The 13,849-nt window shown below is 41.6% G+C and overlaps 1 protein-coding gene across 4 annotated transcripts in view; it reads left to right on the forward strand.

Moving 5' to 3' along the window:
• ctnnd2b (catenin (cadherin-associated protein), delta 2b) overlaps window positions 1-7,990 on the forward strand; it is a 134,583-nt gene extending 126,593 nt beyond the window's left edge. For all 4 annotated transcript variants that reach the window (XM_030074864.1, XM_030074866.1, XM_030074865.1 and 1 more), the window contains 3 exons: window positions 2,015-2,143; window positions 2,926-3,002; window positions 4,813-7,990. In XM_030074864.1, the coding sequence (XP_029930724.1) occupies window positions 2,015-2,143; window positions 2,926-3,002; window positions 4,813-5,076 (470 nt within the window). In that variant the 3' untranslated portion in view covers window positions 5,077-7,990. The remainder of the gene's footprint in view (window positions 1-2,014; window positions 2,144-2,925; window positions 3,003-4,812) is intronic.
• The last annotated feature ends 5,859 nt before the right edge of the window (window positions 7,991-13,849 follow it).

Here is a 13,849-nt window from a genome sequence, read left to right on the forward strand (position 1 = left end):
ACCAATATGTTTTCCAAGTCTGATGTGGATATAGGTTTTGTGGAACTAAAGCTGCCAGTGGCCAGTATTTTATGCCTATTTCATCATCTTTGACCATGTGCATATCACAGACATTATATAGTATACACTCAGACTATCCATTGTAACCCAGAATTTTAATGATAACAGGTAGTAATAATAATAATAAAACAATGCATAACAATGCATGTGGCTGAGTGAGCTGGTGCATGTGCCATGTAAATGCAACATTCTGTGTCTGAATCCTGCACAGCACCTTTGCTGAATGCCTTCTCTGTTTCCCAATCATTTTCTATCTCTTGTTCTTTGGGACTGTCAAAAAAAAATGCACAAATGCCAAGACAGAAAATCTGTTCTCACATAGAGAGTCCTCAGTCAGTTCAGGTTACGGTGTACCCAAACGCCACCTGTTTATGGGTACACTTCATATCCATCACACTGGACAACACTAATGGGTGATATTATCTGATTTTAAATAAAAGATCTGTATCAGCCAGATGTAACGGCAAACCGATACATCATTGTAACTCTATCTGAAATTACATAAAAGGGATTTGAATGGGTTTCTTGGGCTTCATAGATTTTGAAGTCATTCGTGATGAACTGAGAGACACCAAAACTCAATACAAAAGGTTTTGAGTTCACAGCGGTGAAACATTAAACACTGCAGTTACAGAGCTAATTTCACATTTGTGACTTTTTTTTTCACAAGTAGTCACAGATAATACGTCATACCTTTTTTTTTTTTTTTTTTAAATCCATTGCTGTGGAAATTATTCACATGGAAAAGAAGTTATCCTTTGTGTGAAAAGGCCTTAAGGATGTGTACGTTCCCACCGCAGTTATTTTCCAATCTGTCGCAAATAGAGAATAATAGGCTGAGTAGGTGCCGGTATTGAATGCAGGCTTAGAACGGGCTTTAGAAATCGGTTCTATAGCGTAGCACTAATGAGTCGATGGATCACTGTTAGCTGTATAATAACCTACAGAGGAACAGAGAAAGCAGCAGAAGGAGACATAGAGGCAGATGCAAACAGACAAACAGGCTGGCAGGCTGCATAATAGCCAGCAGCCTCTGTGTGAAAGGGTGTTGATAATGATTTGAGCATTAGAGGAGACTGCAGCTATTGAGCCATATGGCACTGAATCAATAGCCAGGTTTCCCCCAACAGGGCTAACCAGATCTAACACATTATCTTTGTCACCCCCGCGCCCCCCCTCCTCCACTAAATCGGCCAGGTTTGGCTCTGTTGTGTGCAAGTGGCTCTTTGGTTAAATAAAGCAGCAACAGGCAGAGTTTATTAGACCAGCGGGTCGGCGTGTAGATTATAGATGCTGAACATACAGTGCACCAGCGGCGACAGACGAGGAAAATTAATATTGGCTTTGTCTCAGATGAAAGATAGACAGTGGAGGATGGGAGAGGCTCGCAGACAGGAAGATGCACAGATAAAATATGGTGAATTGCATTTGTACAATGTAGTCAGCTGAAGAGTGGACAGCAGCCAGAGAGAAAGAGGGAGGGAGAGAGAGAGAGAGAGAGAGAAGCAGGACAGCTGCAGCCAAGAGTAAGGCAGACACAAGGAGAATGGATGATTCAGTATTTACCTCTTTGAAATCACACCCTGCTCAAATAGTAATAGATTTGCAGAGTTTTGCACACACCCACGAAGTCACAACACAAACAACACCTTGTGCCTCCGTTTTCACTCGTCTCAGCATTATGGTTAAGGGGAAAAACTCACACGGTGAGGTGCTGTGCCTCTGTTGACGAGAGTCAGGTGGGTTAATATGACAGGTCTGACATTCAGACTGGTAAAATTTTCAAGTCACTCTGCTATTTACATTCTGCATAGTCATCCTTCCTGTCACAGCCTCTTCCTTGTAGTCCAACAATTTTGATGATTGATTGAGCATTGAGGACATTCCTTTCTCTCTCTCTCTCACTCTCTCACTCTCTCTTTCTCTTCCTCCGTGTGTGTGTGTATGCGTGTAGCGAGTGCTCCTGCCTCCCCCAGGGAGATGATGGCGCTGAAGGAGAGGAAGGCAGACTACGAGTCGACTGGCAACACTAGTTACCATGGCAACAAGGGCGAGCACACTTCCAGGAAGGACGCCATGGCAGGTAGGAATTCCATGCTGCATTCTCTGCAGACACACACACATACACACACACACACACACACACACACACAGTGTATGACCTCTAACTGCTACTGTAAAAGCTTCTGTATGCCTGTTGTGTTTTCAGCTGAGTTTACAGCTTTGGAATAACATGCAGTCCAATATGACTGCAGGTTTTACAATAGTCAGGCTCATCTTTTATTAGTGGCATTATATGAACATGAATGCTATGTTCCAGTTGCTGAAAATAAAACAGTATACAATATCTCAGGGTCAGGGTTAGACGGCTATATTTTATAATGTCTAATGGATTTTTATGATATATTGAATGGTCTTGAATATCAACACAAAATATCAGCAATCTGCAGCTTCAATCCAAAATCACTGTCAGCCTTCAAAAACTCATATCAGACAAACACTGATATCAGTCACGTGTGAAAACCCACATTTGAATTTAAGACATAGGTGCATTTTGGACACATACTGGTTTGCCATTTCAAATGTGATTTCCTAACCCCATGAGTGGGCTTTGGATGCAGTCTTTGAAATGGTCACATCTGAAGTAAAAACTGTCATGAAAACGTGAAAACAGTTGTTTGCATATGGAATCGACGTGTCCATGAGCTCATGTGCTCCGAATTCACATGTTAATGTAAGGAACTGATTACCATGTATTTTTACAGTTCCCACTGAGGTGCTCATTTGAAGATGCAGGGATCATTCCTCATGTTTGTGACTTTTCATGAATTTTTCAAGTTGTCCTCACTGTCTCTCTCTCTGCAGCTCAAATCACTGGTGGGTCTTCGACTCTACTCAGAGGAGCATACGTGTCACCTAGTGATGATCTGAAATATAACCAGGTACGACAGATTTACCACTATGGCTCAGTAAAAACCCGGCTCACAACCTTTATCATCTTATTCCCTCATCACAGGATGCTGTCTAGCGAAGCAGAAAGACTATAAATCAACCTTAAAAAAATGCTAGTCCCATCAAGTGAGAAATTAATTTGCACTAATAGCCTTTCCCCTGCAATACCAACAGGCAGGGGAAGACACCAAGTCAGGGAATGAAAATGATAATCATAAATGCTTATGAGGAGGAACAGGAATGTAAAACCATGAAAAAATGGAATTTGGGGTGCCAGAAGTTTCCCTGAAACACCAAAAACAGGTCAATGATATTCCTTTACAGTCCAACTTTGGATTAAGTTTTAGGTGTCAAGGTTTCTCGGAGGGATAAGCATTTCAACACCCACCACATTCGACCTTTCATGGCAGGAAAATCACTTTCAGCTTTGTGATATTTTTATATCTCCATCTCTCGTGCCATTTAGTGAAAAAAAGTTAGCAGCTGCTTGGCCATGTTCAGATTTGATTAAATAAAACTTAAGTAAGTAGTTTCTACATACAGTAAAGCAATTTAGCAGTTAACACCAAAACAGTTCTCAGCCATGGCATTACTAAAACACTGTGCACTGCTCATAATTGAGTTGAAACTGGTTGTGAACATTGCTATGTCAGTCTGAACATTTGAACCAGTAAGACATTTTTCACTTGGAGTGAACCAGTTGCAGAGTCATTATGGTTCTGACACACCCTGCAAACAAACTGGAGTGGAAGCAGGTACATTTACTTTGAGTATTGGCTCCTTAAGTCATTATTAGCTCATTGATGTCTATTCTAATTTACTTTCCTCTGTGAATCTGGGTGTTTTCCACACGCTGCATCACAACGTTCCCACCCTTGGACTCAGCTCAGCTTTAAGAACTGTAGTAAATCTGTAATACTTTTTATGGATCCTGGATACAGTGATGGATACAATTAAAAATGTAAAGATACTATGAGAATTATTGTAGTGATACAATATGAATTTTAGGGGGGAAAACAATCATGTTTTCTATAAATTTACAACCATTACCAGACATCCTATACAAACACCTATAGCAATATTATAGGAATATTGTAGTGATTTTTTGTATCTATTCTGCTCTATTCTGTTCTATTCAAGTCTGTTCTGTTCTGTTCTGTTCTATTCTATTCTGTAGACCTTTTTCACAGTAGCCATTTTGACAAGAAATTGCAAATTAATGATATTAATGAAGGTTCTGTTTCATTAAAGTGTAGCAGGGGCTCTCCAGTGAGTCAGCATGAGCAGCAGCAGGTCTCTGGCTCTGTTACACCTGAATGCAACTGAGCCTTATTAGTAACACCTGTGTCTACCTGCTGCATCATGTCAAAATGGCTGCTGTGGAAAAGGGTTTATTCTATCAGGTAAATACAAGTTAGTGCAATGAAGATTGAAGTTGGTGATTTTGACCAGTGGAGTTTGTGGGTTTTTAACTTCTTTTAACAGACTATTCAGTTTTTCCAGCTAAATTAGCCTGCTGGATAGTTAGCCAGCTGACAGTTTGTTCTGGCTACCTGAGCTGACTGTGCTCGAGCTACAGCGGTTTGGAACACACACTAGAACTAAAGACAAGAAACAGCAGCCTATATTTGGAAAGAAATCCACCTCCTCAGACTATTTCTGCTAAATAGTGCTGAATAATGCCAGATAACACTGCTGAACTGATCTGTAGCCACGCCACAAGAATGTTTTTCAGGCTACAGAATATTTGTGATGCAGCTGCAGAGTCTTCACACTGTTGTTATGTTGTATTTTTTTCAGGTGTCTTCTCAAGGATTGCCTTCGGAGCCCTACCCTCCCTTCCAGAACCCTCCTCCACCTGGCGGCGGCAACTACGAGGACCAGGCCTTCTACGAGGACCAGGTCCATGCAGGAGGGCGCCCCCCGCAGGCTGACCTCAACATGCACCTGCAGGGCCTAAAGTCCACCGGCAACTATGTAGACTTCTACTCGGCGTCAAGGCCCTACAGCGAGCTCAACTACGAGACCAGCCACTACCCAGCCTCGCCAGACTCCTGGGTCTGAAAGGAGACAAGGGCGGAGGGGGAGCAGGACGGGGAGGGGGGGTGAAGAGGGGGGAGAAAAGAAGAGGGTGAATGGCGATAGCTTAAACAGTGGAGGAGAGAAGATGAAAGCACGTTTTTTCACCTCCCCTCCCCTCACCCCGACCCTCCCCAAAAACTCCTGAGTAGCATCGTTAGGTAGCAGGATGAGGGAGGGGAGCAGAGGAGGAGGAGGAGGGGAGGATGGAATGAAAGAGGAGTGAAAACAGGAGGAGGAAATATAAAAGAGACCATGCTCCTTCCAGAGACGAGGGCTTGGGGGGGGAGTAGGAGGACTCACAGAGGACAGAGGACTGGCCATGCATGTGCATGCACACCACCAACAACAACCGACACATTTTTCTTCAACTGTGTTTAGTTTGAGATCCGCAAGAACGATCGGCAGAGAGGAAGGTGACGACCTCCCGCGCCCCAAAGGTCTCTGGGAGAAAGAACAGGAGAGGGACATATACCATGAAAGAGTCGGAACGTAGAAAGATGCATGAGAGAAAAAGAAGGAAACAGAGACAAAGAAGGACAGTGAAAGATAAAAATGGATTTTTTAAAGGTAAGCATGGAAGTTTTGGATGAAGGGATGTCAGACGGCTGGAGTGCTGGAACGTGTCGGAGGTAACTTGGGAGGGGACAGTTGTAAATATGTGGCATAGTAACGTGGCTTTTAGTAATGTGAAGCACAAGAAACGGAGCTATAGGACATAGATGTCTGTCACACAAACTTTTGTTTCTCTACGGCTTCAGCGTGACGTGTCCTCCTCTGGGCAAGGAAATGCTTGTGGACTTTGTCATTTGTGACAGGGTTTTTTTTTCTGTTTGTCTGTTTGTTTGTTTTGTTTCTCCTACTTTTTTCATTTGTACTTTTTTAATTCTCGATTCTGGTTGTATAGTATTTGATGTACATTACGAAGATGCATTGTGTACTGTACATTGCACTATTTTCTGTGTAAGGCCTTCTTCGCCGTAGGTCAGGTTCACTTTCTCTGTCAACATCCCCTCCCCATGTGCACACACACACACACACACACACACACCTCGCACACAGAACAATATCTACACTCTGACCTTCACCAACCTTCAAATCTCATATCACAGCTACAGACGGATTTCAACACGTTGCTAAAAAACGTGACACAGCGGATATAAAGTGGGCATTGGATGCAGTCTTAAAGCATCAGTTCTGCTAGGTCACGGTGCTCCTCTTACTGCCCTACAGATAGGCTTTCTTAGCCTGGCATAGCAGACAATACACCTGCCAAAATGGCTCCAGAGAGGCTTGACCAGTTTGATGGAGGCCCTGTATAAAGTTGCAGCAGCAAAGCCTTTTTTACAATGACTCTATCGCTCATCTCGTCGTACGCCATTTTGGACGCTAGCTTTGGTTTTTTGACAGCTATCTTTCCACATTCACGCCACGGCCCCTCTTTTTGTTCCCACGAGCCCTCCCTTGGTGTGAACTGTGCTCATTGTTTATTAAAACCGTGCCAAACATGGGTTACTTCCCCTCAGCTAAAGAAGGCGGGGAAAGGTAGGGGGGGAAGGGGTCCAAGTTCAGCTGAAGTGTCCATTTCAACTGAACGTCATTGGTTCAAATGATGCCAGTTTGTAAATGCTTTGTTTTTTTAAACTGTGTTTTACTGGGATCAAAACTGTCTCACTGCACCAGAACTTGGAAAAAAATGAAATAAAAAAATGAATAAAATTTTAAAAAAACACACACACATGGAGGAACTGTGATCAGGCGGAGCCTCGCTTCCTCCAAAGCTGTACAAAATTAGTTCATTTCTGTGTTGTAAATTAATCAATGTTTGAAGTAAAAAAAAAAACAAAAAACAACTTTCTTTTTTTTCTCAGAGATGGGTGGCAATTCTAAGTTCATGGTAGACAAAACTGTTAATAGAGTATGGATATATATTATATAAATATAAATATATACTTTTTATGTGCAGATGTGGATGTCACTTATAGCAGCAACATTATGGGAAAAAGACTTGTAAAAAAAAGAACTACATGTAGGAATTTTGTTCACATTTTATTTTATGGTCAACACACTAAATTGTCAACTTTGTGTAGTAATGTTGTTGCTATGTGGAGTAGAGTAGACCAGGGCCCAAGGATCCAAGTTGTCACTAAATCAGTCAACTAATTAACAAGAAAAAGGTGCTATATCAGTGACAGATATTTCCAATATGTCTGTATTTCAATGTGTATAAAATGTTTCTTTCCCCTGTATAGATTATGAACAACTGTCCGCTCTAAAATGTGAATTCTGAAATGATCACAGGTGACCATTTTGAATCACAGAAGCAAGAAAATGATGTCTTTCACACGTCTGATCTCCCTCAAACTGTGTTTCTCATGCATGATATCCCCCATTCTGATCAATTGGTCTCAGTGTGATAAATAACAAAGCTTGCACCCACGTATGCATGAGTATGATGTCGTTAGAGTCAATCTGAAACTAAATGGTACAGTTTTTTTTTCTTTGTCTCTTTCGGTTTGGTATTTTTAAGTGAGAAAGGATCAAATGTTAAAGATGTGACAACAGACCCTGGTCCTCCCTACCCACTGCTGTTTAGAAGTCCTAGAGGTCATCTTCCGATGCTTGAAAAATGAATTATAATGCAATTGTCCCCCACTAAAACACTGGATGAGAAACAGTACCCTACTTTGTTAGTAAGCATCTGGAAACTGACAACGTTACGTATGTCCTTGTGATCCGTAGGCAGAATACCTGACTATAAGACCTGTATGGAGATATAATGTCAGTAACCTTTTTGTTGCTAGACAAAAACGTGTTTTAAAAAGAAAATTGTGAATCTTTCTATTGCCTCAAACAGATTGCAACTGCTCCAAAAATATAAATGGACCATCGAAGAGCCTCTGGTTTTGGGAGTTGTTCTTTCTGTTGCCGAAGACGTTATTTTGGTTTGTGTTACCCGGTTTGTGAAGTACCTTTAATATTCAAAGCTGGGCTTGAACAAAGGAGGTGTGTTGAGTTGCTTTTTAAAGGCCATCAGTATGAAGATAGGGGGAATAATTAACCTGTGAAAATGGCCTGCGCCTTTCAAGGATGGAAATGTTGGATAATGCATTTTCTCATACAGCAGCTAAGAAGACCTCTCCAGTGCTTCAGAATACAGGAGATGGAATATTCTATTGTACCCTTTTAAATTTTAATTGCATGGCCACTCGAGATAATCTGCCATCCTAGCCCCCGTGTGTGTGTGTGTGCGTGTGTGTGCGTGTGTGTGTGCGTGCGTATGAGCGCGTGCATGTGAGTGTACATGTCCAGGAGCATAGACGTGCCTGTGCATGCTTGCAAATGCATGCAGGGTTTGTGAAAGCATTCATCTTGGTGCCCCTTGGTGCGTCTTGGTCACTTTTTTCATGGTCATGACTGCCCTCTAGTGGATACTATATGAACTGCACAGGTCAGAGTGGCGGCCATTTTAGTCTCTGAGGCCTGTACGTCTGTATTACACACTGCAGAGAGTCAGCACACCGCAGGCGAAGAGATTTCACCTTTGAGAAATGGGCTGGGTCATGACTGCTACCATTACACACACACTGCTGGAGTGTGAAACACAGACAGAGGAGATCATGTGCAAAGTGAGCCAGCTTTGGTCTCTTCCAGTTGGCCCATTTGCATTTCCATGAGGGAGAGAAACATTTTTTCAAATGGGAAAACAGCTTTACGGTACGCTAAAATTGTTCAGACCACTCTGCACGGCACATACTTTCAAAAACATTACACTGCAGACTGTAAGCTGAATCAAAGAAATGTCAACTGTTTCTAAGCTTCCAGCCTATTAGCATACCCCATTTCTCTCAGCTTTCTCTCAGCAGCCATTCCTCTCGAAAGATTTAGCAGCCCGTTTCCACCAAATTTTCCACGGCCTACTTTTTAGTCCCGAGATAGATTTTTCTAAAGAAACAAATGAAGAAAACCAAGTACTGGTCACAACCAAAGTTTAGATAAAGGTATAGATCTGACACCTTGGAATGCGGTGACTGCGGTGAAGTTATGATACACAGAGGTACTTGTCAAAAATACTGTGACCATTTTTCTTTTTTCTTTCTTTCTTTCTTTCTTTCTTTCTTTCTTTCCAAAAATCCAGAAGAACCCAGCAAAAGCATTTCTGTTAGGAATTCAGATGTCTTCCAGCAGAATTTATCAATCTGCAGTTACTGACCGTTAAGGTCAATGAATAAGTACCTGTTATTTGATAAATACATTTGCATTGGCATAGCTGACAAAAATAAAATAATAAATCATTTATTCTCACTTTAAAATTCCAAACCAAATCACTTTTTTGGTGGACTAAGTCCTAGCACCTACAGGATGTTTGTTGATTTTGGTTTGAACAGTTCCATTACTGGAGGCCTATATACCTAAAATACTTGTACTGATCTTATAATTGTAGATAGATACTATACATGTCATAATATTATAATCATAACATCAGAGATAAAATACCCAGATAATACCTAGCCATGGCTTCAGCAAGTTCAAGATATAGTTTAATTTTTCGAGTACTCCTTTCCATCTTGTCCTGAAATTCAGGTGATATGCAGATTGAAAGCAATAGTTTGTTTCCTCAGCAGAACACTACACACACTTTGCGCATGCATTGTCTCCATCTTTCCTTGTAGATTAACACATGCCCATTCTTGTTGTCGTCATGGATCCCACCTCAGATCCTGCTATTTGGAATATAACCATTTTCTTATTTGTCTTAAAAGACTATATGAGTAACCACTGTGTATCACTATTACAGTGCTGTCTCATTTGGGCAGTCCTGGAGCAGCACAAGCCATTGAGCCACAGCCCACAGTCAATCAGTGATCTGTGTGTGTCTACAGACAGAGAGGAGAATGGAGACAGAGAGGCTGCATCACACCTGCCATGGAAAATGCTCTTATCTAGTTTCTCTGTGAATAGGAACATGATGAAAGAGGTGCTGGAAACAGAGCCGTGAGCCCTTTATTATCTTTTAAGAAAACAACCAACTTAACAGCATCAGCTTGTCTCTCAGTAATTCTAATTAGTTAAGAATAAAAAGATACATATACATATTTCAGATACATCAAATGCAAGAGATTGGGAGTAAAATGAAAGTACAAAAAAATAGATCCATATGAACACTCAGCATGACTTCATCACTTACAGTTCAAGGCAGTGCTATGCCAATGTGAATGGGCCCACACCATTTTCTATTCAGTCAATGTGGAGTGTAGATTTTTTTTTTTGCAACATCAAATCAGCCAAGATATAAATGAGAATGATTTGTCTGATCATTTGGAAATTAATTGTCGTGTTTTGAATCGACTGAACTGAAATTCCAGGGAACCCGGCAAAGGATGCTGCTTCACTCCACTGATATTCTTACATTGTTCAAAACTCTTCACTATTCTGTAGCACAAAACTCTCAAATGATAATCTCCAGATGTCTATCAGGGGAATCAAGCGGGCGATGAACAATCCTGCATCAAACGTGGTAGAAATCCATTGTTCGTATTTTCATTTGCAAGGCTTGCAATGCTTCCAAAAAAATCTGAATGCATGTTCAAAGCACCTCATAGCGTAATGCATAATAGTTTAATTTGAACACGCAGTGTCTCTGAAGCTCTAATAATAATAATCCAGTCCACTTGAGTTTACTCCAGTCTGTCCCTGAGACAAACAGCTCAAAGCAGACAGGCAACTCAAACAAATCAAGTTCCTGTCGCTGGTTTTTGAGTCAATGAAAACGCGGGTGCACAGTTCCATCTGTGCCTCTTTGGTGAAAATGTTACACAGCCTCTGGCACAGCCGTGTTTCCAGGTTCTAATTTGTTTCCTCTGAAAGTCTGGTACACAGTGTACTGACATGTGGATGTTACATAATAGGTTAAATATTGAAGGGGCAATAAGTACGATTGTTAATGCCCCATAGCACAAAATGACCATACTACATCTGCAGGTGGCTGATAGTGTGGCTGAACAACACCAGTGACTCAGTGTGGAACTCAATGGAGCAGAATCTCCTCGAGCAATTGCATAGAGTAATTTCTCAAGCATTAAATATTTATCATTAATAGTGCCTGATTGGATCCACTGTATGTGTGCACACATGATAGTCAGTCAACAAGTTGCTGTTGAGAAGTAGGCTGTGTGTTTCTGGAAGCACCTTGAATTTCTCCACAAAGCCTTCAGAGAGAATATGTGAGCACGCTCGCTTTCGTCAGCACAGCTGTCAAACAGCTCACAAGCTCTTCCTTCTTGTCAAATATTGTTTCTCAGCAGTGAGAAGGGCTTCTTGGCTTGTCCTGCATGCTCAGTGAGCCTGTGGCAATCTTCAGTACCAGCTGGCCATGGATCTCCACCTGACCGTGTCTGAGCTCTTCTCTCCATCAGATGAAATCTCTCTGCTCAGATGTCACCTTCCTACCTCTCAAACTCCGTCTCTCCTCTCATGGTATTCCTCTCTGTGGCAGCTTTTCTGGGAACTCTCACTCTCCTGACCAACTTGCCCAACTCTGCTCTACCTGAATCCGTCACATTCCCTTCCTCATCTCCTCAATAGTAGTGACAGATTTGCCCATTTCATCTACATTCTGAGACTCTGTGCTTCCTCTGTTTTCCACCCTTCTCCTCTGCTCCCTTGCTTAATTTATTGCAAAGACAACAATCTGTGCCTGTCTACCTGTTCCCCCTTGAAACATTTCCACTCATGATACTATCGTTGGACTCCCCTTCCTACTTTTTCCATTGTTTTTTTTTTCTAGTTTCTTGCTATTTTTTCATGTCATTTCATTTTCACCTTACCCTTTCTTCATTTTAACACTTCCTCTTTCTTACGCTGCAACCATGTCTCATCGGACTGTCAAATCAGAATACAAGCTGACAACTGGAAAAAAACATTCACGTGTGGTAGGCTTGGTGTCCCACTTAGAGGCAGAATGTTAAAAATACAACCAACTCTTAGGCTTGATTTAAAGTACTGTACAGTACTGCATATTATGATGAGTTTGGCAACTGTTAACACAATGTAATTATTCTAAGTCACTTTGGACAGACTGGTCTGCTAAATGACAAAGTAATTTACCGCTAATGCAGTAATATAATATTGTAATGTTGTGTAGGTGAAAACAGCATGTCCAATTTCTGCTGTTGTTACACGCTCCAGTTTGTGGTGGAGGAAAATTTGTGCCTGCAACACATAATCTGAGGTTTCAGAGTTTGCTCATCTTCCATAATTTTATGAGACTGTGTTTCATTAAAACATTGTCTGCTCCACATCTGAGCAGCCTCAAAGACTCTGCACTCAAAAACTGTTTTTCTGTATGTTTTAATCCTCTTGAAAACTTGACTTTGACTGTTTAGATTGGTGTTGGTACCAAATCTGCCACTGCAGATTTTCACATTCTTCAACTGTAGGAAATGGGCTTGTCCTCACTTCTCCCATGTCTGGTTTTGTGCCGTCCACATATGAGCCCAATTTGCGACATCACAAATGAAAGATATGCAAATTAGTGCATACCATGAGTGTTTTGGTGATGTAAAACGTTGTGGGCAGCTGACAGATGCAGACCACTGCTAAAGCTCTGGCTCAGGCTCAAGTCTCCTGTCAAACAAATGTTCAAATCAAAGCTGTGACCAACACAAACTAAACATACATGTCAACACTGATCCTAGACCACTGTAGGGTAGGAAGACCCTCCCTCTGTTATCGTTCTTGTAGACGGTTCCTGAGACTGGGTCTGTAGAGAAGATCTAGCATCCCTGCCGAGAGAGCCTAACACCTCTCCTTTCAGAAGACACCATCCCTAACCCACTGACCGCCAGCATCCCTTACACCTCCAGAAACCCTCTGATCTCCAGAGACAGGTGGGGATGACAGGGTGCAGAGCAACTTCAGCCATACACCACCAGCCAAGAGGCTGAGAGACAACAGAGAGCGTTCTACAAGTCCGTCACAGGAAGCATCAACTGTACAAAGAGGAGGCTGACAAGATCAAGCAGGAGATTTGAAAGCGCGAGGACACAATCACACTGACAAATGAGAAAAAAAAAAAAAAAAAATTTGCTATTGCACTCTATTAAATGCACTCCTATTGTATATGAAATGGTTAATAGTAAGCTTTGTTTTGCCCACCAGAGAGTGAAATATTACAATATTTTCATGTTTTCTACCCACAACTGGCTCAAATATTGATAGATGGTAACCAAGATAGTAACAACATTTTACATGATTAACTGAGTAGGCTATACAGACTTTTGGGGATCAGTTGCATTTTATTAAGCTGTTTGCTCTCACTGTCTCACACAACATAAGCCTCTGTTACACACACACACACACACACACACACACACACACACACACACACACACACACACACAGTTTTGCACTATATTAAGCTATATGTACAATGTAGTTTAATTTAGCTTGTCATAAACCAAAACCAGCTCTAGTAGAGCTGTGAGCATGCCCAAAAATTCAGGCCCAACCGGACGGTATCTGATGAGCACTTCTCTAAAGAAGCTGGACATTTTTTTTTCCATAACACAGTTTGAATATTGTGGAGGAATGAGCAAGTTCCCTCATGGACACTCATAATCACTGACAGGCATTCTATTTTCTTCTCATAGACAAATAAGCCTGAATAAGTGCATATTGTGTGAATACATCTGATTCCAAGGTGTGGAAGCTGCCATACCTAATTGAGGCCTATGAGCTGCACCCAACCCCCCACCCA

Source organism: Myripristis murdjan, chromosome 17 (genome assembly GCF_902150065.1).
Source record: "Myripristis murdjan chromosome 17, fMyrMur1.1, whole genome shotgun sequence".
Classification (NCBI taxonomy): Eukaryota; Metazoa; Chordata; class Actinopteri; order Holocentriformes; family Holocentridae; genus Myripristis; species Myripristis murdjan.